Raw genomic sequence first — 25,495 nt, 5'->3', positions numbered from 1 at the left:
ACTCACTAATCAAAGTATGCAAGAAGAAACCAATGAAAAATATCTTTAAAATCAGGGGCGCCTGGGTGGCGCAGTCAGTTAAGCTTCCGACTTCAGCCAGGTCACGATCTTGCGGTCCGTGAGTTCGAGCCCCGCGTCAGGCTCTGGGCTGATGGCTCGGAGCCTGGAGCCTGTTTCCCATTCTGTGTCTCCCTCTCTCTCTGCCCCTCCCCCGTTCATACTCTGTCTCTCTCTGTCCCAAAAATAAATAAAAAACGTTGAAAAAAAAATTAAAAAAAAAAATCAAAATTGCACAACCTCCTAAATTTAGATCCTTTGCAAAAATGTTTTTAAACCAAATGTATTTAATCCAAATCAGTTGGATGAAGTTGACATTCTTTCTGATTCAAGGCAACCTCCCTCTTGCCTGAGTTACTGCAGTAGCCTAACTGATCTCCCTGCTTCCACCCTAGGCCTCCTAAGTGATCCTTTTTGAAGGCAAATAATGTTCTCCTCTGCTCAAAACCCTCCCATGCATGGTTTCCCATTCTTACTCAGAGTGAAAGTCTGAGTCCTGTAATGGCACACACATTCTCAGCCAATTTTGCTCCTTCTTAACTTCGTCTCTGGCTGCTCTTCCACCTTGTGCAATCCACTTGAGCCCTGATGGTCTTCTTGCTATTTTGCCAATACACAAGGCACACTTCCTCTCAGGAAAGTGGTACTTACTTGGTTGTTCCCTCTGACTAGCAGGTTCTTCTCCTAGGTACCAACATGGCTCATATACTTTCTTCAGCCGTTTTTAATCAGGCCTTTTCTCACCCACCCTATCACAAACACAAGTTCCCCTCACGTAGAACACTCCAACCTCCTTCCCTACTAAATTTTTCCCCATTCATTTATCACCATCTAACGTACCAGTGTTTCATTTATTCATCTTATTCTTCTCTGTCTTCTACCACAAAAATATAAGCTCCATGAGAGCAATGATTTGGACTTGTTTGGGGACATATTCCCAGGGCTTAAAACAGTACCTTAAACACAGTAGGTACGTAATTATTATTTGTCAAGTAAATAGATGTAATATTTATCTATAGTATAATATATATCTATATCTGACAGTAATATCTATACTGTCAGATAAGCACTACTTCAGTTTACTGCTCTATGATTCTTTTTAATTTTAATTTTATTATTATTTTTTTAATTTTGGAGAGAGAGAGCACAAAAGCTGAGGAGAGGGACAAAGAGAGAGAGAGAGAGAGAGAGAGAGAGAAAGAGAGAGAGAGAGAGAGAGAGAGAGAGAGAATCTCAAGCAGGCTCCACACCCAGTATAGGAGCCCAATGTGGGGCTCGATGATCCCATGACCCTGGGATCATGAACGAGCCAAAATCAAGAGCGGGATCCTTAACAAACTGAGTCACCCAGATGCCCCTGTTCTATGATTCTTTATATGGGAATGAAAGTTTTGCTTTTGAACCTCTAGTTTGGTTTTTCAGGTATTGTTGGTCAAGCTGACAATTGTCAAGAAGTGGTCTCTACCCACTGGGAGAGAAGCAGACTAGAATGGAAAGACATTGTTGCCTCTTCAATTCTCCTCTTGTGTTTTCCTACCCCCTAATCTTCCTGACTCCATGAGCACACTATTGAACATCTAAGAAATCTAACTGGATGTCCACCATCTGGACTCTATTTTGCCTTACTCTCCACTTTGGATAATCACCTTTTGCTCTCACCCAATTCCATAGACTGGTTCATCCTTTTAATGTTTTCTTTTGGTGAAGTGGGCTTAATTGAATTCTGTCTGACCATTTAGGTCTTTGGAGGAGTAGGCACAATAGCAAGCTTCTAGGTTACAGATTCTAGGGCATTCACCTGCACCAATTTACTTATGTAACCATAGAGATTGTAAAGATTATGGGAAACAAAGCATTTAAGTTACAGTCTATTGAATTATAAACACACAACCCTTCATTTTTATATGTACCAACTACTTAGCTAATGAACTTAAGAATAGTATTTGTGAGACTAGTTTTCATATAGTAATGCCTGTATGGACAGAGAGATTGGAAAGCTTGTTTTCTTTCTTTCTTTTTTTAATGTTTATTTTTGAGAGAGAGACAGAGAGACAGAGAGTGAGTGGGGGAGGGGCAGAGAGAGAGGGAGGCACAGAATCCAAAGCATGCTCCAGGCTCTGAGCTCTCAGCACAGAACCAAACATGGACCTCAAACTCACGAACAGTGAGATCATGACCTGAGCTGAAGTCAGGTGCCTAAGTGACTGAGCTACCCAGGCACCCCAGAATGCTTGTTTTCAAGTCATATTTAATATTCCTGAATTACTTACTAACATTTATAAGCAACTCTGGATTCATGAAGTATCCTTGACTCTTCTTTCAACTGCATTATGGCAGAGCTGTGATTATAATAACCACTATGTTTAAAAAAAATTTTTTAATGTTTCTTTATTTTTGAGAGAGAGAGAGCAAGAGAGAGCCAGTAGGGAAGGGGCAGAGGGAGAAGGAGACACAGAATTAGAATCAGGTTCCAGGCTCTGAGCTGTCAGCACAGAGCCCTATGGGGGTGGGGGAGGCTCAAACCCACAAACTGTGAGATCAAGACCTGAGCTGAAGTCAGATGCTTAACCAATTGAGCCACCTTGGCGCCCCGATAATCACTATATTTTAAAATCATAGGGTGCATGGCAACTAGAAAGGTCATCTGGTTCATCTCTAGCAAAACATATCTAAATCATGCGCTTTGTTTTTTCTCCAAGACTTCTAGAGAAGAGACACAATATTTCCTCTCTATATGGATTCTATATATACAGATTCAAATATATGTATACACACGCACACACACACACACACACACAAACCACCACCACCACATATATACATAATGATGAGAGACGACAGGATTTTTTTTTTAAGTTTCATCCCAGAATATAGTTTTAAATTCATCTGAGTTGAAGTATTTCCTTAGTGTACAGAGGTCTTTTTCAGATTTGCTTCTAGAAAGTAGAATTAAAAAGAAAGGTTGATAAAAGGACATAGGAAGGAGCAGACAGTAAAAGCAGGGATGAAAGAAATCTGCCAGAGAGAAATAAAAAAAAAAAAAAAAAAGTAAAAATAATTCAGTGTTCTGTTACCTTTCATTTATTTTTTATTTACTTTTTTAAAAGTCTCCTTTAAAAAAAAAAGTTTGTTTTGTGACAGAGCAAGAGCACGAGTCGGGGAGGGGCAGAGAGAGAGAGGGAGAGAGAGAGAATCCCAAGCAGGCTCCACACTATGAACGCAGAGCCCAATACGGGGCTCGAACCTATGAAGTGTGAGAACATGACCTGAGCTGAAACTAAGAACTGGACACTAACCAACTGAGCCACTCAGGTGCCCTGCCTTTCATTAAAATTTTTTTTCTTTTTTAACATTTATTCATTTTTGAGAGACAGAGAGTGAGCAGGGGATGGACAGAAAGAGAGAGGGAGACACAGAATCTGAAGCAGGTTTCTGGCTCTGAGCTGTCAGCACAGAGCCTGACACGGAGTTCGAACCTACGAACAGAGAGATCATGACCTGAGCCAAAGTCGGATGCTTAACCGACTGAGCCACCCAGGTGCCCCTCATTTTTTGATTACTAAGTGACTTGATCTGGTTCTTTTCTCCAGGCACTTATTATTTGAAAATAAAAGTACAAACAGACTCTGGAGTGATTAAGAGTTGGATGGTTGATTATTGGTTAAATGTAGATAAAACAAGTCCAGTTATTCAATAATAAAATGTGTTCAGTCTTAATATTGTTTAATAAAATAAAATCACGTGGTAATAAAAATTTAATCTATATAGAGAGGGCTAAGAAGAAAAGGAAGAGTCTTCTTATTCTCCTGCCACATCTAGTCCTTTTTAACCACTGTTCAAAATTCCTTCAATAACATTCCAGAAAGAAAGATTAAATGTATCTCCCTGCATAGATACATGAATGTGTGTGTGTGTATGGGGGGGGGGGGGAGTATGCATATAAATTCTATTCCAAAGGAATAACATCATACCTCTTATATGTAACTTACTTTTTCTCTTTAAAATACATTTTGGAGATTTTTCCACGTGTCTAGACATGGAAGCTTTGTGAGTAAGGAAACAGTCTTCTTAAACACTGTATCCCCAATGGCTTGAATAAAGGTCTCGCATATACTTTTCCTCTAATGAAAATCTATTAGGTAAATGAAGAAATAAATCAGAAAACATAGATTAATTGCATTTGTTGGAGTTAAACATTAAAAGCATAACATTACAATATTCTGATATATAAACGTATCAGAAGTATCCAGTCTGCTACTGATGAACATTTAGAATATTTTCAGATTTTTGGCTATGACTGTAGTAAACATTCCTGAACATATCTATTACATTTTATATGTATGTACATGTAAGTGAATCCAAGGTAATTACCTAGCCATTTAATAGTTCAGTCAATTGCATTTTTAACTTTGATAGATATTACCAAGTACCACTCTCAGCCAGCTGCATCAACTTATACTCTCATTACAATACTGTTTTTATTCTGGAGCAAATCACAAAACTTGAATGCTAGTGACAGAAACACACATTCCTAAAAACTAAATATTCTTTCGTCTGCAGCCGTCTAATGAAAACTGTGTCAGATGAGATCTCAAAAACTGAAAATCCCTTTGGCTTTGCTCAGCTGTGGGGACATCCTTTTTCTCAAAGACAAAGTACTTGTTCCTACTGGCCAGCTTTTTGGAACGTGGCCAAAATTCATGGCTAACTGCTTCCTTTGTATATTTTAATAATATAGTTCTATTATTGTCTTTATATAAAGTTCAATAACTGCACTTTTGTTAAACATAAATATTGATTCAAGAACACGCAGATATCATTGAAAAAATATTTATAGAAAGAAAACAGGTAGCAGTGTTGTAGAAGTGCTTGAAATTCTATCACATAGGCTCTCACATGGATTCCACTGCCTATTGACATTAAAATAAGAAAAGTAACCTACACGCAGAAAGAAGGTTGTATTCACATTAACATTCATGAAGGCTGAGCAGCTGAAGCCCTACATATCAAGTAGGGAATATATCTTTTGTCTACTGATGAGAAAATGTCTCAGTGATAAATGGTTACAGACGGGTGTCACAAGGGCAACAGCACACAGAACAGCTCTGACAAACTTAAAAAAAAAAAAAAAAAAAAGTCTTCTCCTGCAGTTCTTTGTGTCGCATTGTGGACCGCAGTGTCTACCTCCTCAAATAAAAGAAAAATATTGCAGTGCAGAATTCCTAACCTTTACTGAACACACTTCCCAGAAAACAAAAACACTCTTTGAAAAGTAATTTAAAACACAGCTTCAAGGTCTTCATGATGCATAAATATTCAGACATTCTGAAAAGAAGTGCTCTGCGCCCTGCATCCCAGCTGTTTGGGTCGAACACGTACATTGTCATAAGACAGCATGGTCATCAAAGGGCAAAGTCTGTAACGTTAACTTTGGGAAACAGGAGGCATATCACTAAAATGCTTTACAGTCATTTACATAAATTCAAACACATTATCATACTCATTTAGCAAATTTGAGAAAAATAATATATTAAGTAAGGAGTTTGTGATTTAACAAACTGTATCTCATAGACCCCAACAGTGACTACCAGTGACTTTTAGTTAATTTTCAAAACAAAGTTACAATTTGTACACAGCCTTGACTCCTTGAGAATAACAAGCTGAGAACCAAAGCCTGAGGGCAAACATTTTCCGGGGCCTGACTCTAGGTGGCCCACTTTCCTCACCTATCAATACAAAGACTGAGGCAACCCTACCCCGCCAACCAAGGACTTCTCTCCAGTATTTTGTCTCTTCTGCAAAAGTCTAGAAGCTTCCGCATGAAAAGTAATAAGCACAGTACAATTTTCCAAAACATGGATGTCAATACTAAGGTTTTGGGCGACCTTCTCCACCCTAGACAAACCTCCAGATGCAGAGCAAGAAGAAACGCTCAACAGTGCCCGTCATATCCTTAAGCATCTCTCTCCTCCCGACTCCCACCCCTGGGTATTTTCTAGACAGTCTTTGCCAGCACTGTGTGCACGAAGGACAAAGGCGCAGCGGGCAGGTAGCTCCCGATCACCGGGTTAACCAGCGGGGTTGGCCCTCGGAGCTACAATCACGGAGGGTGAGGGGCGGGGTAGGGGCCGAAGGAGAGGAGATATGGGCGGAGCTGGAACTCGGACCCCGCTCCCGCGGCCCTGGCGGCGTCTCTGCGCCTGCGCGCCAGGCGCAGGCCAGTGGTTAAGAAGCCTCCGGGTCTGGTCTCGCCTTCGCGTCCCCGCCCTCCTCCTTCCCCGCCCCTTTCCACCTCCGGCCTCCTCCTCCTCCCCCTCTTTTGCCCACCTCCGCCCACTTGACGCGATGACGCATGGCAGGTTTGCGGACGTGGCGGCGGCGCACGGCCCGGAAGGCAGAGACGTTGGCGGCGGTGGCGGCAGAGGGCAGGGGCAGCCAAAAGCGCAGGGTTGGTCATGAATTTGCCCGGGACAGGAGCCGCGGCGGCGGACCTGGCAGCCGGCTCCTCGTTGCGTCCCCGCTGCTAACCGAACAGGTAAAGATGGTGGTCGGCGGGATTGGGCCCTGCTACACTCTCGCTGGAGATGGCGGAGAGCCCTCGGCCGCAGGTGTAGCCGGGGCCGCCGGTTGGGACTCGGATCCTGGCCTGCATGTAGGAGACCTCAAGGCAGAGGAGATCTTCGCCACCAACCCCACCGAAGCCCCTCTTTACACTCTCGGGGAAACAGGGTCAGAGGAAGGACTCCTACCTGTTTGGTTCTCAGAGCCACGCATTTAAAACCTAAACACTACATTTACCCCACGACAATATATGCTGGCAACATCTCGTCCACACCGTCCAAGTGTGACGGTGTGGCGTAAAAACCTGAGATTTAATCATCATATAAACAGGGAAAGAAAAAATCTAGGTGTGTGGAATAGAGAGGAAGAGAAGTTTTTAAAACCTGAATTGCCCCTGTTGGATACAGTCCCTGTGTTACTACTATCCCAGTGCTGAACTACCTTGTGCCCTATGACCCTATGGCCCTATCTGCTTAAAGAAAGTCAAAGCAAAACACCCAACAACAGTTACTATAAAGTATGAAGGTGTTTGGGAAACAATTTACAGTTACAGAGTGAGCTGGTTAAATGCTTTAATAACGTATCCATTGGTAATTACTTTTTGCCATGGTTTGTAATCTAGGTGGCATGCAGGGTTTTTTTTTCCCCTACCCTAAGAATTAAGACAGGTGAAGAAAATTGAGCCAGATGAGATGAATACTATGTACTTTCTGCTGTCTGTATAGTCGGCTTAGATAATTATCTGCTTGGGCCTGTGACTAGCTTTCCACTTTCATTGGAGTCACAACCAGTTCTTGATTATTCAAAAACAGTATCCACTTGTGGTAGTCTGCTGCCTGCATTTCATTACACAAGAGAAGAGATAGTGAGATGAAGTTCTAGTCGTATTATTTAGTATTTAGCAATAGACTCTGGAGAAAGTTTGATGTCAATATGTAAAATGGCTTTGCACATTGCTCACTGAATTTCAACTGTTCTAAGCCAGTTTGGGATTCTAACAACAAATTATTAGGGAGAATCTAAAGGGAAGTATGGCCACATTTAAATTAGTGTATATTAAGTGGTTTTTAACTTTTAAGTCTACTTAACATGTAACTATTAGTTATCTAGGTCTAATAAAAACCCTTGAGTTCTTAAAGCATTGCATTGTTGTACAGCAGAGTCAGAGAGTTGTTTTTTGTTTGTTTTTTTCTCTTTGTCACTTCATATTTGTCTGTAGTATTCACAACTGAACTAAGTCCTTTAAGACACCATTTGGGCTTGGCTTCCATGACATAATATTTTTATGGTTTCTTCTTCTGAATATTCCTTTTCCGTATTCTTTGCAGGCTGATTTTCCTTCCCTCACATACTACTACACGTAGCAGGTCTTCAAGGCTCAGTCTTGGCTGCTCTTTTCTTATTCTGTACTTTTTCTAGGTAGTCTCCTTTATACCTATACGGCTTCGGTTTCTACCTATGCACATGAGTCATGAAATTATATTTCTAGCCCAGACCTTTCTGAATTTGACTATGTAGCCTGCTGGGCTACTTCACATTCTTTTGGGCTGTCTTAAAGGAATTTATAATCATAGTCTAGCCTCCCACTTTTCTTCCAGTGTTCTGTTTTCTAGAGAATGGCATCACCATTTCCTCAATGATGCAAATCTGAAATCTTGGCATAATTCTTAACTTCTTTCGTCTCTTGATATCTGAGTCACAGTATTAAGTCCTAAGTATTTTATCTCCAAAATGCCTTTTACTCCTTCTACTTCTTTCCATCTTTCACAACAATAACTGAAAGCAATCTACTATACTTTCTTTCTTATGTGAACATGTAATATGAAGCAAGAACTGGACCTGTGGAATTAGTTTTTTATTTTTGTTTTGTCTTTAATGAGAATAGGCCAGCTTGTTGAAGATCAGTTGAGAGTGCATATACAAGTAAACAAAAAGTACTCATTGATACACGCTTATTGATGTATGCTTTTAATTTAGGCCAGTGCTCATTCTTAAGAGTATCTTTTCTGAAGTAGAAATGAATGTAGTGGCCTAAACTATATTCAGTCTTTATCGACCATAAATTGAGTTGGATGAGGACTTTGATAAATGTTGGTGAAAAACTTTCAAAAAATAAGAATCCTTGGTCTAGGACAAAATTACGACCTATATAGAAAGCACATGCTATATATACTAAACATAAATACAGAAGTCCACTTGATCCAAGGAGGTAGATAGGTAGTACAAAAGATATATGAGCTTAAAATGCTGAACAAGCCAGAATATTTGGATTTATTAAAGTGTTTTGTTTGTACATATAAAACCCGTACTTTTACTTATCAGAATTATAAATTGCACATATATGATCAGAAGTTTCCTTAATTTTATTCACATACTCAGAATAAGGGGAACTTAATTTCTTGACCTTAAATAACTGTTTACTTCCGTGAAAATGTTTATCACCTCCACTTTTGGTGATACATAGTTTATAAGAATGGATTACCTCTCCCTCCTCTCTCATTGTTTCTGCTGCCAGATATGTTCTTTGTACTTTAACATCTCTAAAACTCAAACCTGAATTTTTAAATAACTAAAATCATTCTTAAAAATATACATATAATGTGACCTGAATGTAAAATTCATGTAACTCAGTCAGTCATATGGATCAGCTACATTCCAGAGTTTTCTCTTTCTTTCCCCCTCAGATTTTGACATGGCAGGGAGACATCAGAATCGTAGTTTTCCTCTTCCAGGAGTTCATTCAAGTGGTCAAGTACATGCATTTGGAAATTGTACAGACAGTGACATGTTGGAGGAGGATGCCGAAGTGTATGAGCTTCGATCCAGAGGAAAAGAGAAAATCCGAAGAAGTACATCAAGAGATAGACTTGATGACATCATAGTATTAACAAAAGATATACAGGAAGGAGATACTTTAAATGCAATAGCCCTTCAGTACTGTTGTACGGTAAGTTTTAATTTGATATTGCATAATGCTGTCCAAAATAAATTATTTGTTCATTAGCACAAATTGAAGTAAGTTCTGTGCTTTTATCTTGTCTTTTCCTTTCTTTCCATAGAAAACTGTATTATGTTGGTAGATGTTAACTTTTTAAATTTTTAAGTGAATACTTGGATTTCCGTTTATTTCTAAATCCATGAGTCTAGTTTCAGTATTAAAAGACATCCAAATGTGTTATCTTGTCTCCTTACTCAGGTTTTAAGAGAATATAGAAATATATAAGAAAAATTTTTTCTGCCTCATCTTCCTGAAATAACACACTTTGGGGTGTTTCTTTCCATACCTTTTTTTGTGCTTATAAAAATAATATGTGTAATATATAAATATAAATATGTATTATCTAAAATACTTGGGGTGTTGGTGATTTTTTGTTTTTCTGTTAAAAAAAAAAACAAAAAACAAAAAAAAAGCTAAAATAAAAAAAATTTTAAAAACCAAAAAACAATTTTCTTAATGTTTATGTATTTTTGAGAATGAGAGAGACAGTGCAAACTGGGGAGGGGCAGAGAGAGGGAGACAAAGAATCCGAAGCTGGCTCCATGTTCTCAAGCTGTCAGCACAGAGCCTGACATGAGGCTTGAACCCACGAACTGTGAGATAATGACCCTAGCTGAAGTTGCCTGCTTAACCGACTGAGCCACCCAGGTGCCCCAATTTTTGTTTTTAAAAATTGGTTTGGGGCACTTGTGTGGCTCAGTCGGTTGAGTATCCAGCTTTGGCTCGGGTCATGATCTCACAGTTCGTGAGTTCCAGCCCCATATTGGCTCACTGCTGTCAGGGCAGAACCCTCTTTGGATCCTCTATTGCCCTTTTTCTCTGCCCCTCCCCCATTCATGTGCACATGCACACGTGTGCGCTCGCTCTCTCTCCCCCCACCCTTCTCTGTCTCTCAAAAAAAATACATATATAAAAACATTAAAAAAATTGGTGTATACTGTGCCAATTACTCTGCAAGTTGCTTTTGTCTTTTTTATTTCTTCCTTTTTTTTTTTTTTTTGTAATGTTTATTCATTTACTTTGAGAGAGAGAACATGAGCAGGAGAGGGACAGAGAGAGATTGAGAGGGAATCCCAATCAGAAAGCTGAAAGCTTTCTGTGTGGAGCCCGACAAGGGGTTCACTCTCATGAAGCATGAGATCATGACCTGAGCCAAAATCAAGGTCAGACACTTAACTTACTGAGCCACCCAGGCACCCCTCATTTCTTAATATATCATAGACATGCCTCACTGTCTGACACATCTAACCCATTTTATATAGTTATATAGTATTGCATAGTATGGATATACCATGATATTAAACTATTCTATCATGTACTCAAGATTTTCTTCATGTTTTGAATTGTGTGGTGAATATCATCAGCACTGTATCTTTAAATGGTGGTACACAGGGTACCTGGGTGGCTAAGTCGGTTAAGTGTCCAGCTTCTGCTCAGGTCATGATCTCAAGGTTCGTGGGGTCGGGCTCTGTGCTGACAGCGCAGAGCCTGGAGCCTGCTTCAGATTCTCTGTCTCCCTTTTTCTCTGCGTCACTCGTGCTCTATCTCAAAAATAAACATTAAAGAAAAAAATTTTTAATTAAAAATAAGTGGTGCTACCTTTATTTCTGTGGAGTAGGTTCCCCAAAGTAGGATTGATAAAAAGGGAGGTATATTTTTATTTTAATAATACTAAACTCTTTATATCCATTTCATATCTGTGTCATTATGTCCATCTTGCATCCTTAGTGCGGAATCTGTTTTCATGTAAACACGTTGATACGGAAACTGTTACGGAAACTGTTTTTTGAACTTTATGTTGTCATACTCCTAGTAGAATTTTGAAATGTATTTACTGTGTACCTCCTTGCACATTTTAAAGTGAGTTTAAATACTTCCTAATGACTTAAAGGATATAATTTCAAAAATGTTGTTGCTATTGATACTTAAAAATAAGACTGTTAGAATACTCTTTATATGCTCTCGCTCTCTCTCTCTCTCTCTCTTTCTCTCTTTTTAAGTGTTTATTTTTGAGATAGAGTATGAGCTGGGGAGGGGCAGAGAGAGAGGGGGACAGAGTATCCCTAGCAGGCTCTGTCCTGACAGCAGTGAGCCCAATGTGGGGCTCGAACTCACGAACTGTGAGATCATGACCTGAGCTCAAGTTGGACCCTCAACTGACTGAGCCACCCAGGTGCCCCAGTGTATAAGCATGAAACTTTTACTAGCATAAAAGTTTTATCATTGCTTTTTCTCCTTGATTAAAATTTTCATCCTCCCTCCACAGTCTTCCATAATGTATATTTTTGTACTTGAGAGCCTTTTATTGGTTACCTGTCATAGTTCTCTATAATAATATCATACGTATTTATAAACTTGTTTATACAAATTCATACAAATTTATTTTACTTATTTTTAAATGTTTATTTTGAGAGGGAGTGAGAGCGTGAGTGGGGAGGGGCAGAGAGAAAGGGAGAGAAAATCTCAAGCTGACAGGTTGGAGCCCATCATGGGGCTTGATCTCACAAATCATGAGATCATGACCTGAGCTGAAATCAGGAGTCAGATTTTTAACCGACGGAGCCATACAGGCACCCCCAAATATATACAAATATGAACTGAATTTTTAAAAATTTCCTGTGACCCTAAGGTTCTATGTATTTTTTTTAAACAATTACTGCAATTCATAGTTGTTCAAAACAGACACATTAAGAATTTTTATTTAAAAACTTAATAAAGTGGGGCGCCTGGGTGGCTCAGTCGGTTGAGCGTCCGACTTCGGCTCAGGTCACGATCTCGCGGTTCGTGAGTTCGAGCCCCGCGTCGGGCTCTGGGCTAATGGCTCAGAGCCTGGAGCCTGCTTCCAATTCTGTGTCTCCCTCTCTCTCTCCCCCTTCCCCATTCATGCTCTGTCTCTCTCTGTCCCAAAAATAAATAAACGTTAAAAAAAAAAATTTTAAAAACTTAAAGTATTTTAGTGAAACACATTTCTTGATGAGATAAGAGCTGGATTTTGGGCGGGGGGTTTGCAACTTATTCATGGAGGCAGTACCATTTATTATTATATCATAGTATATCTGGTTTAATTTTTAACATAGACATGTGAATTCATGTTTTGTAGAGAAATAATTTACAAAATGTGCTTTAGAAGGTTGATGATGGATAGTAACTAAGATTACCTAAGGGATACAGGAGTGCTGATGCATAGGGGCACTTGCACCCCAATGTTTATAGCAGCACTTTCAACAATAGCCAAATATCTCCTATGGAAAGAGCCTAAACGTCTGTCAATTGATGAATGGATAAAAAAGTTGTGGTTTATATATACAATGGAATACTACTTGGCAATGAGAAAGAATGAAATATGGCCTTTTGTAGCAACGTGGATGGAACTGGAGAGTGTTATGCTAAGTGAAATAAGTCATATAGAGAACAGATACCATATGTTTTCACTCTTATGTGGATCCTGAGGAACTTAACAGAAGACCATGGGGGAGGGGAAGGGGAAAAAAAAGTTACAGAGAGGGAAGGAGGCAACCCATAAGAGACTCTTAAAAACTGAGAATAAACTGAGGGTTGATGGGGGGTCAGAGGGAGGGGAAAGTGGGTGATGGGCATTGAGGAGGGCACCTGTTGGGATGAGCACTGGGTGTTGTGTGGAAACCAATTTGAAAATAAATTTCATATTAAAAAGTAAATAAAATTAGGGGCCAGGCTGAAATTACCAAGGTGGAGATTCAAGAGAAAAGTGTGGTCCACTAGCTTTATTAGAGAAAGACATGGATTCTTTTTTAACGAACCTAATAAATTGTCTTACAAGAAGAGAAGTTTGAAATGCCATCTATATGAATGATTAAAAATAGATTATATTTCCAATGAGGTGAAAAGGAAAAAAATATGACTAGAGTATATGAGGAGAAAGGTATAGGACAGTGACATGGAGAAGATTTTAAGGAGAAAATAAGGTGAACAACAGAAGAAGTTTAATAGATGTTTCAAAAATGAGGGGCGTAGACTGATTGGGATGAAGCACTTTGAGAGAACTGAGGAAAAGTTTGATCTATATAGTAAGAACACTGCTATAAGGTTTAACAAGAGTACTACAAAATGGTAGGGAAACCTGCTGGTGAGTTGGAGGGGACCCAGTAAGGAGGTTGTTGGAATAATTCAAGTGAAGATGATCAGGGCTTGGACTAAAATATGTGTAATAATGATAGAGAAGAAGTTTACAGAGATTATTTGGGGTTATTCAGCTGATTCCTCATTTAAAATGAAGAATGATGAAAGGGCAGTTAGCTTAACATTAGAGGAAAGAAGGTCTTGTCTACAATAAGGAAGATTGATACAACAGTGTTAGGGAGTTAAGCAATGCTCCCTTTTACCACGAGCTGAACCATCAAAAAAAGGAAGAACCTTACAAAAGGATTTATCACTTTAAAAATAGGGTACTTATGGGGTGCTTGGGTGGCTCGGTTAAGAGTCTGACTTTGGCTCAGGTTATGATCTCGCGGTCGGTGAGTTTGAGCCCCATGTTGGGCTCTGTGCTCACAGCTCAGAGACTGGAGCCTGCTTCGGATTCTGTATCTCCCTCTCTCTGACCCTTCCCCACTTGCACTTTATCTTTCTCAAAAATGAATAAACATTAAAATTTTTTTTTTTAATTCACTTCACATAGTTTATAAAAAAGTAAATAAAAATAGGGTACTTAGTGCTGTATTCCTCTTGTAAGTACTCAATTTTAGAAATTATTAAAAATATGCCAGTCCTAAAACTGACAAGAGCATAAAAATTGCAAGGTTGGAATCCTAAATGCAACCAAAGAAGTTAGTATAATGGAGAATATAGGGATAATTAGAGTGAGAACCTAGGTAGACACTTAAGACTTGGAAGCCTGGTTTAGAAAGAGTATGGAGTAGTTACTAGTCAGAATAGACAATACCAAACAAACATTTAAAGAGAATGGGGTCAGGTTTTGGAGTTTGTCAGTGAGTCTTCATTTGCCTTAAACAGTCTTGAGGTCATAAACTTTCAAAGCATCCTTTATTGTCTCATCTAATTATTCCTCAGTCTTCCTCTCCATCCTCTTCCCACATACACACTTCCAGGGAGTTGATTTTTCCAACAAGAACTCTCATTCTTCAGTGAACTTGATCAGAAATCTGCAGTTGATCAGTCACCACCCCCTCTTAAAAACCATCCTTGTTTGACCTCCTTGATTCTTCAGCTTTCTGATTTTCCTACTAGTAATATTTAATAACAGCTAACATTTGCATAATGTACTATATATTGCTATTTGAATGTTATATGTGTTAATTTATTAATCTTTGCAAAACTCTATGTGGTAGGTAGTGTTATTACTGTCATTTTACATATGTGGAAATTTCATTGCAGAGAGGTTAAACAACTTGCCCCAAATCATAGAGCTAGAAAGTATCATAGCCATCCGTCAAACCCAGATAGTCAAACCCACCATTGTATATTGCTTTCTTGGCCACTCTTTGCTTTTAAAAATTTTATTTTTAACTAATCTTTGTACCCAACATGGGGCTCAAACTCACAACCCCAGGATCAAGAGTCACACACTCTTTTGACTGAGCCAACCAGCCACCCCTTGGCCACTCTTTCTTAATCTCCTTTGTAGATTTCTCTTATTCAACATAACCCTCAAATGTTGGCATTCCTCAGTCATCTTTCATTTATCACCTTTTTCTCCTAGTCTTTTTTAGTGAATCTGTGTACACTTGTGACTTCATTTACCATTTTTTGCTGATAATCCACAAGTCATTATTTCTAGATGAGATCATTCTTTCAAATTTCAGACATATAACTCCCTGTTGGATAACTTCCACCTAGATATTTCAGTCACCTCAAAGTCAACACGTATATAATCTGTGTTTATTTTCTTTTCTCCCTCCTAAGTGTTCTATATCTCAGTAAATGACATTATTATCCATTGAGTTGACCAAGCCAGAAAAGCTTTATTCTAGACACACTTTACCTCTCTGACATCAATCGAGTGATAAATGACTAGGGCTTAGGTTAAAGCGTTGATGGAAATCATGAATGGGACTAATCACTCAAAGATTATGGGAGGCCTGGCATAATAACGGGTAATCTGAGGAATACTCCCATGCTCTCCCTCCTCACAATGGCAGGTAGATAGGATATACAGACAGGTTGAGGACTGTATAATACATAGGGAAAGCTTATAAAAAATGACTCATCTTGGGGGTGGTTGAATACTGCATGAACACAGAAGTTAGGGAAAATGTCATTAGAAGACAAGTAAGGGAAATATGTTATCTAAGGTGCATGTTTTTTGATACATTTTAACATCTTTGAAAGTGAAATGGTGGCACCCTCAATATTTTTTTTTCCTTAGTGATAAATAATGGCACATCTTAGAGTTGATGGCATCTTAGTTTTGATAAAATATGGTAGTTTTAGTTGGATAAGTTGATATTTGCCTATGTTCTAATTGCAAGAATGAAAGAACATAAATATCTGTAATTCTTCCTTCTCATTGTTTACAAACAGCAGAAGTGTGATATTTGTGCATGACGTACAAAGAGAAATATCAAAGGATTCCAGGATCTACTTAAATACCTAACATTTGTGTTAATACATGAGTGACAGTAAAAAGTAATTAGCGATTTCCTAAGACTGGTAGACCAAGAGTGGTATAGAACTGTTACCACAAATAAAATCTCTCCGGGTGTGATAACTTAATACTACTAATAATTAAACTGTACCTTTTTTTTTCCTTCCAAAAGTAATGGGATGAATGAATACTGTTACCTCTGTTTTGATTGAAAATTCAGTTGAATGTTGCTTTTTATTTTTTTTTTTTTTTTTTTTTTACAGGTAGCAGATATCAAGAGGGTTAATAATCTCATCAGCGATCAAGACTTTTTTGCCCTTAGGTCTATCAAAATTCCAGTTAAAAAGTTTAGTTCATTGACTGAAACACTTTATCCTCCAAAAGGAAGACAGGCTTCACGTCCGTCATCTGTCCAGTATGTTCCAGAACAACAGGAAATTTTGCCACCTAATGATTCTCTTTCTTCCAGTGAGTCAGCTGGTAGCTTTTTAAAAGAAGTAGACCGAGACATAGAACAAATAGTAAAATGTACAGACACCAAAAGAGAGAACCTTAATGAGGTGGTATCTGCTTTAACAGCACAACAAATACGTTTTGAACCTGATAACAAAAACATTCAACGTAAGGATCCTTATTATGGAGCAGACTGGGGAATAGGGTGGTGGACAGCCGTAGTGATAATGTTGATAGTAGGTATAATAACGCCAGTATTTTATTTGCTGTATTATGAAATTTTAGCTAAAGTGGATGTTAGTCATCATTCAACAGTGGATTCTTCCTCACATTTGCATTCAGGAGTCACACCCCCATCACAACAGAGAGAAATGGAAAATGGAATTGGTCCAACTAAGGGAATACCCTTTGGCCAACATGATCATAAACTATATAGTCAAGATTCTCAGTCACCTGCTGCTCAACACAAAACATAGCAGTGAGCTCATACTTACAGTGTTAATGATCACGTGAATCTGGAGTGTGATGAATCAATTCTATTCAGTAACCACTTTAAAGGCAAAAGTTAAGGAGATTGAAGATGCTTTTGTTTTTCACCCTTTTTTGGAGCCACTTACAAATAGATTGAGTATGAAATTCCTACAGTTGGTCGTTGATATTGAGAGTTGTAAATCCATATATCTTGTATCAATGCTTAAAGCAGAAATGAATTTAAATATGGGTCTAGGAAGTTTTTAACTTGGAAAATGTATCATTTTTTATATTCAAGACTGGTTATGTTTAAGTTTTATTTTTCAAGTAATTATTTTTTGGCTTAAGGTTGTTAATATTAAACATATTAGGCAAAATAACTTTTATAAGCCCCTAAAATAATGTGTATGGTTGGGAAGTTGCCATTTGGTCCCTGGAACACTGGATTAGGTCAAGACCTAAAAGTGATCTTTGTCTCTTAAAGCTTGGTGCCTCTGCTTCTGTTTTTTAAGTGACTATATTTGCCTCTGTTATTTGAAAGCACTTTTGTAATTCTTTAATGAAAAGTGTTATACAGATTAGCATTATTTAGGAATTAAATCCTCACATACTGTGATAAGTTGTTGCTGTGTTACTTGTAGTAACATGCCTTAATTACATTTAATGCCTTATAATACTACTTATGTAAGCTAATTTAATTTTTAGAATTAAAATTAAGTATTATTTCAGATGGTCCAATAGGATTCATAACATAGGCTGTATAAATTCATCTCCACCTTCACTATCAAGCACAACTTCATGGGGTTAAAACAAATTTTCATTGTCTGCCTCTGAGATCTGTTGTAGAAATTGGTTCATGAATCAAAAGCAAAGATGAGAGAGACCTTTTGCGTGAAAGTAACAGACAAATTATTGATTGACCCATTAACCTATATTTTTCAAAGAGAAAATGTTCAACTTAAACCTTTTTTTCCTCTGAACTATAGCATCGAATTGGGCAGCAGAGGCCAAAGGTGTGTAGATCAGTTGCAAGGGCTTGATAGTGCTACTTCTTAAGATTTGCTGTGGATCAGATACAGTCTGGCTAAGTAAACATCATTTGTATACTAATTTCTATCATTTAATTTCTTAAAGTGTGTGTTTTAAAAATGTAACCAAAATTATTAATTAGAAGTAAGATTTGGTGGAGTCTGGATTGCCTGTTTTGTGTTTTGTGTATAATAAAGTATGTACCTTTAGGTATATAATACCACTTCATTTTCTGGGCATTATTTACTAATTTTTAATGTTTCAGCTTTAGACCAGTGATTTTATATTTCAAACTCCAATATTGGTAACAAGTGGGGTGAAAAAGTACATATGGTACATGAGGTTTTATGTACTTTCAGGAGCAAAGTATCATAAAAAGACAGGACAAAGAAGTCAAAACATTAAAGCTCTTGCATATATTAAAGGACCTTAGACAATTAACGAAAAATGTTAATATTGGAAGTTGTAGCAAAATCATTTTTTGAGTAACTTTTTAGTTTGAAATTTTAAAATTATTTTAATGTGCCTTAGCATCTTGAAAATATGTATATGATCTTTCGACTTTATGCTGTGTTAACTTGGTTGGTTTACATTGTATTTATTACGCCTGCTGAAAAATCAAGTTTTAGGAAAGAAAAATGGATTATTTTAGAGTGGAATGAAGAACTTTGTTTACATCGAATTGATGAAATTACAGTCAGTGATTCCTTTTTGCTAGTGGTACTTTGAAATCATGGTAGGTCTGATTTCAAAATAAGTTACGTAAGGTAGTGAAGTGTACTGTGTACTTGATTAAAAACCATTTCAGTCTTGTAGAATGGCCTCTTGAAGGAAATAGAACATATCCTTATGACACAATCAGGCAGTTTCCTTTTTCTATATATTTGAATTATATCTAATTCTATATATATCTTATATATAGACTTTTAGATTCTAATCTTTAAGGGTCATTTTAAATGAAAAAAAATTTCCTAAGCATTTAACAGATCTAGAATAATTTTAGCTTTTAAAAAGTACTAGTATACATCAAAACTTGTGGCAAACACAGATTAGTTTATAAAACTTAATAAGAGTTATTGTTTGATATTGTGGATTTTAATTGTGTTGCAACTCTTCTTTGAATTTACTTGGATGCTTTACATTAGAAGGTATATATGTAATATATATATATGCTAGCAACCGCAAATGAGTTTGGTTCACTTAAAAAAAATGGAGTTGTAAGTGAAGAAAAATCTGCTATTTTTAGAGCAGATTATTATTTTTTTTTAAGTCTGGGTACAAATGGTTAGGGTTGTTTTGAACTATTGGATGCCATTTAAAGTTTTTGCCGTCCTACTCCTAGAAAATTATGGGATTCATGTCTTCAAAAGATAGATTAAAATGGATTATACAGTCGGCTGGCCACATTAGAATTATAAGACTGTAATGCTAAATGAACTTTTCCAAAGGACTTACCGTTTAAAGCTTTTTTTTTTTCTGGACTCTACTTGCTTGTTCAGTGGCTTGAAGAATTCTTTAAATGAACCACTACTTAATGATTAGTTCTTTTGAAGGTATCTATTTCTAAAATTACCTACTTGGGAATATGAAGGATGTTTCAGAAATACTATGAAGAAAGGATCCAGTCAAAGCATTACAGGGTAAAGGTGGAGTTTTTAGAAGTCTATTTAAATGGTGCATTATGATGGGTATCATTCTTATTTTGAATTACAACACCGTTACTCAGGAAATCAGTATTTTTCTTCCAAGTATATGCATATTGCACTGTTAGATCATAGAAATATCTGAATGCTTTATTTAATTCTTTTTATGTATGCAAATACTATAAATCTTTTGTATAATGTATTGGATACAAATGCAAAATGGAATTGTAGAACATTGTTAGCATGTACATCTGTAAAACTGGTTTTTAAAATTTTCTGCCCCTTATTTTTTGTATTTTAAGATATGCAAAATGTAATAAAGTTTCTATTTTATTATTCAATGTAAAATGGAAGCTGGTGAATTTAATTGAATAAAAGCAAACGTTTTCTCCTCTTCTTTCAAACTATTTAAAATAGAGATACTATGTAAGGTGGATAGAATTGCCAGAGGTTTAGTAATTCATATTTCCTCCTTGTTAGAATGAAATAAAATCCACTGGATTATTTATAAGACATAAATGAAAACAAATTTCAGATGAGTGTTCTTTGGATGCTCTTCGATATCAGAGAAGATGACCTTAAAAGGCATGATCCACGACTTCTTAGCAAGTTGTGGGTCAGACATTTAACAAATTATGTATAAATTTTATCATAAAACCACCTTTCCATTTCAAGGATATTTTATTTTTAAAAGTTACCAATAGCAAAAATAATTGAAAAAGTTGGTTTGAAGCTTTTATTTAGTGGAAGAATTTGTGATGTAATCTTTACTTTTCCTTAAAATTGTACTTAAAGTTACTTTTTAATAAAAAGTTCTTACTAACTCCAGAGCCTTTAACCATATTAAGGCAAAGCCATTGACACTGTACGTTATGGTGGGGATGGAAAGTTTAACAAGATCCTCCAGATTTCTTAGCATTCTGTTGTATCCAGTGTAGGTCTGTGATACTAGTGATCACACTAATATTACACTGTCTGCCAAATCTTAATTTATCATGACTTTAATCACCTTGAGTTTTCTTTTTTGTTGGTGCTTATTCACGAATATTTGATAGTGTCATTCTTGCTCAATAAATATTTTACTAGGTAAAATCTTTATTTTCTCTATTAAATATATTTAAGTAGGCTCAAAATAAAACATGTTCATATAAAACAAAAGGACACGATTTTGTTTTGTAAGAATTTAATGTGTAAACAAAAAATAAGCATTGTAGCAAAAAGGTATGCCTGTTAATATAGCAAATTTAAAGACACTTCAAGTACTTTTTTATATATAGGAGGCTATCTTTGCATTAAAGTTTACCTTCTTATGGAATACCTAACTTCACAGTCCCTGAGAATTTAAGCCAGAAAAACAAGACTCATGCTGGTAAAGCAACCTGCAAATACTACCTATCTGTTCTCACAGTTGGTCAACCTTAAACTTCTACAAAGATCTTCCAAGGGGGGAAGACAATGCACTTAAGGCAGATGGCTGGAGCCTCCTGGAGCTAATCCTTGCCTAAAAGGGCTGTCTTACCATCTGCTGGACTAAAATTGTGGAGGCAAATTGAAAGCTAGGAAAAATACTTCAGTGCATTTGCTCAATTCACAAAGTTATCTGCAGATTTATAATAAAGTAAATAGAACCATTGAGATCAGATTTCTATAAATTAAGTGGTATTTGGCTAAGGTACTAAGGAAGTGAGAGAATGAAACAATATTTTTTAAATATTTATTTTTTGAGAGAGCGTATGTGTGCAAGCACACACAAGTGGGTCAGGAGCAAAGGGAGAGGGAGGGAGAGAATCCCACACTCAGTGCAGAGCCCAGCGTGGGGCTCCATCTCACGACTGTGAGATCATGACTTGAGCTGAAATCAAGAGTCGATGCTTAACCGAATAAGCCACCCAGGTGCCCCTAAAACATCAATGTTTTAATTAATAATCCTAAGTGACTATTTGCCCATTACAACTGGAAACTTTATGACCTTCTAAGTCCAGTAGATTGTTGTTTTAATGTGGACTTTTTTATTCCTGTTTTCCATTTAGAATGTTTACAATTTCCCAGAAGCTTATTTTAATAATTCACATATGATCAACACAGCACTGAACTAATGGTCTTCACACGCATCTTGAATTAACTGAGGAAGTATTAAAATTCAAAGTGATCTTTTTCCTGAGAAAGTCACATTACAAAATGGCACAATATAAATTTTCTCCAATCTTCCCCTCCAGAATACACGATGGGAAATCAGATTATAATATCTTTTTTGAGGAAAATATGGTTGATTTTTAAAACTTTTAAATCACTTACCAAGCTACAATTTTTTAGAGGGTGATCAAATTAAAATTAAGTGATCATTTCTATAAGGTATGAATGAATACATACAGCAAATTTTGGTTGGTGTTTAAGCAATTTTTGTAGGAAATAGTTTACAGGTGGAGAAACTAAGGCACAGAAAACCAAGCTGATTTTCAAGACTGAGTCTAATGGTAAAGGCAGAAATAGAATTTGGCTGTGATTCTCAAGGTTAGAGGGTAACAGGTAATACATTCCCTAAAGAGAAAATTTATTCCTTTTGGTAGGTAACATTAATCATCTAAAAATACATAATATGAATTCCCTTGAAAATCTTTGGCATTTGTGTGTCTTTGGAGGCTGAGGGTTTTTCGGTATTTTCCCTGCCAAAATAGAAAAAAAGCAGGGGAGCTAGTTTTTAATAAACAAAAAAGATTGATCTTGATTTTAAAATGACCTGAGTTTTATTCTGCACTGTGATATAAATCACTTGGGTAACTAGGAGTCCTATGAAATTTAACAGCAGCCACTACACCTCAAAAATCTGGCATTTTCCCCAGCGTGTATGTTTTTGATCACAAAACTTCCAATCTCATAAATTACACCGTTGTGAACTCAGGTAGGTTTATGTAGTCGTAGCACAGAACATACCATGTAAAAGTAAAAGATAAAATTATTTTCAAGTTTCTTTGTTTTTAAAGTGCTCCTTGTGCAGTATTAATCAATGTTCAGATTACAGAAATCCACTATGATGACCAGTACTAGTTTTACAACAGATCAAGTTAAACAAGAATAATTTGTTCAAGTATGAATACATAAATTAAAAGATGCAAAAACTCTAGGCACATTCAAATCTGAATAATACAAAAAAAAAAAAAATCCACTTGAACACATAAGAGGCATGACAGGGTGTTGAGAAGGAATGTCAGAGCATCAGAGACTAACTGGTAAGGTACCTAGTATGTAAACTCAATGTGGTTCCGAGTGTTTTGACAGCAAATATTTGTCTAACAAAACAGGAACAAAAATACAATACTCATTCCTTATCAGAAGTAGAAAACAAGTCTGTCCAAATATTTAGAAGCTGTATCATAAAGATATTTTTGGAGACATTCCATAGCTAATAGGTTGCTTCATCCATGTTGTCATCACTGTCTGCACCAAAATCATCTCCATCTTCAAAGTATGAATTAATGTAGTCATTTTCCTAAGTGAAGTGAGAAATTTCTCAGTTAACATTAAAATGAATTAGTAACATTATTAAAAAACATCATTTAGGCTGTCCCTTTAATCTTAATTTATGAATATCAAATCTGGGTAATAAAATATATCCCGCTTTAAAAAAGTCTCTGCTATTTCATCTCCTTAAAAAATATTTTTCACTCCCATCTACCTGTGCTACTTTCCACAAGACCATCACCTCCTACTATTCTCAGGCACCAACTAGTTAAGAGAAAATGAAGGAATGTCCGTTACTCCTTAGTAGAATGATACATCGAATTCATTATACCTCAGTAAGATGATACAGGGTTTAGTTAGCCAAACCACCAATTAGTTACTCCAAACAAATGTACAATCAAGAAACAAAGCCAATTTACATTAACATTCAAGTACACCAGAACTGAGGTTTTCAGTCCTGGTGTGTAATTGAGCAAAAGTAGAGGGATTTTTGCTTTCTATCAAAATACAAGCCTCAAGATACCAAAAAAAAACCTAGAAAATGCCATATTCCATCCGGGAGCCCTCAGTTTCCTTGAGGTTAAGAGGGATTAAACTCCTGGGAACATTTCAATTATTAAGACAGGGTAAGACTATTATCCATGTAAATGATTCCTGATATTTCTGTGCTATCAAAAATTTAAAAATCCATTTTGGATATGGATTAAAAGAAATTTAAGAGCATTATTAACCAATTCCAGTGTATGGGATGTATCTGGATTTTGATTGGAACAAACAAAAAAAATTTGGCGGACAATTGAAAATATTTGAACATTGGCTTAATATTTGATGATATTAAGGATATTAGGTGTACTAATGATGTTGTGATGTTGTTAAAGAGTCCTTATTTTTTAGTCCATACTGAAATATTTATGGATGAAATGATACAATGCCTGGGATTTGCTTTATAATAATCCAAGGTGGATGGGGAATGGAAGTGGGGTGGGATAGGAGTGGACTGGGTGAATGAATGGGTGGTTGAAAGACTGGCTATAAACTAATGATTGTTAAAGCTGGGTGATAAGTCCATAGATGTTTATTTTACTAGTTACTAGATTTTTGTACATCATTGAAATCTGCCATAAAAATATTAATCTGCATTTCTACTCTCTATAACAGGAGTTACGATACAGTAACAAAATAGAGACTATTCTCTAAAGAAAGGCATCTGGATTTCAGCTTTATAAGTATCTATGTGGTGGGATTTTTTACTATGTAAGTTTATATAAATAATGCAAGACAACTTGCATTATTCAGATATAGATTTCATTACTTTGTCTTCCCTCAACACTGTTAAGTTTCTATATCCAGTAAGTTTCCATATCATCTCCAGTAAGATGGCCTGGTTTCTCTGTTGCCAAGAAATCTAATGATGTCTGGAAATATGGCTGAAGCCTGGGGCTAGTGTACAGGGGAGGTGTGGCATGGTTGAGAGTTCAAATGAACCTGACTGTAAATGAAATTGGAAGGGATACTCCACTATTCCAAATCAAGCACATGCAATTTATGCTTTAGACATGAGCACCTCCAAGTACATTCAGTGATTCACAATAGGTAATTTCGTGATGTTAATAATATTGATACAGGTACAAAGTGAGAACTTGTTGAAACTGATGGCTTAAATGGTTCTTGGCTTTCATTTGAATGCTTGATTTTTTTCTTTAATAACAATATTCACAAGACCGAGGAAAGAAAAAGTCTGTATTTCTTGAATTTTACATAGAGGTGTTATATAGATAGTTTTATATATATATTTAAATATATATATATAAATAACTATATATGGTTGCTCCATTTACTCTTCAGAAACAATGCTTATCAAATCCTCAATACATCAAGTAAGTTAATTAGCATGATTTTTTCATTAATTGACTGCTAAAAAGAGTAAAGAATAAATATAGAAAAGTCTTTAATCTCCCCTCTTCATCCTTCACCCAGCCTCATACTCAAAACAGGTATCATTTCTCTATTAAAGTGGAAACATATTTATATAAACTGTTTAGTGCTTTGCTAAGGCCTAACACAGAATTCTGAAACTACTAGAATCCTGATGTCTGTTATTCTTGTTAGGAAAGATCTTACTCTCAACAGAGCTCACCTCAAGCAGACTTTATAAGCAGAGCATTCCAAAAGCCAGCCTTGTCTAGAAAACAAGCCACTAGGGGCGCCTGCGTGGCGCAGTCGGTTAAGCGTCCGACTTCAGCC

The 25,495-nt window shown here is 36.7% G+C and overlaps 2 protein-coding genes across 3 annotated transcripts in view; one reads left to right on the top strand and one right to left on the bottom strand.

Annotated features, from left to right (window-relative positions):
• Nucleotides 1–6,333: 6,333 nt before the first annotated feature.
• LYSMD3 (LysM domain containing 3) lies at nt 6,334–20,030 on the top strand. The gene is made up of 3 exons (XM_049647548.1): nt 6,334–6,592; nt 9,303–9,565; nt 16,460–20,030. The coding sequence occupies exons 2-3, from the start codon at nt 9,311–9,313 to the stop codon at nt 17,123–17,125; spliced, it is 921 nt and encodes a 306-aa protein (XP_049503505.1). The 5' UTR covers nt 6,334–6,592; nt 9,303–9,310; the 3' UTR covers nt 17,126–20,030.
• Nucleotides 20,031–22,513: 2,483 nt separating this feature from the next.
• The window catches only part of POLR3G (RNA polymerase III subunit G), a 41,932-nt gene continuing 38,950 nt past the window's right edge, over nt 22,514–25,495 (bottom strand). For both annotated transcript variants that reach the window (XM_049647550.1, XM_049647551.1), the window contains exon 8: nt 22,514–23,279. In XM_049647550.1, the coding sequence (XP_049503507.1) occupies nt 23,193–23,279 (87 nt within the window). In that variant the 3' untranslated portion in view covers nt 22,514–23,192. The remainder of the gene's footprint in view (nt 23,280–25,495) is intronic.

Source organism: Panthera uncia (assembly GCF_023721935.1).
Source record: "Panthera uncia isolate 11264 chromosome A1 unlocalized genomic scaffold, Puncia_PCG_1.0 HiC_scaffold_17, whole genome shotgun sequence".
NCBI classification, from domain to species: Eukaryota; Metazoa; Chordata; class Mammalia; order Carnivora; family Felidae; genus Panthera; species Panthera uncia.
This window is presented reverse-complemented; position numbering and strand designations above follow the sequence as displayed.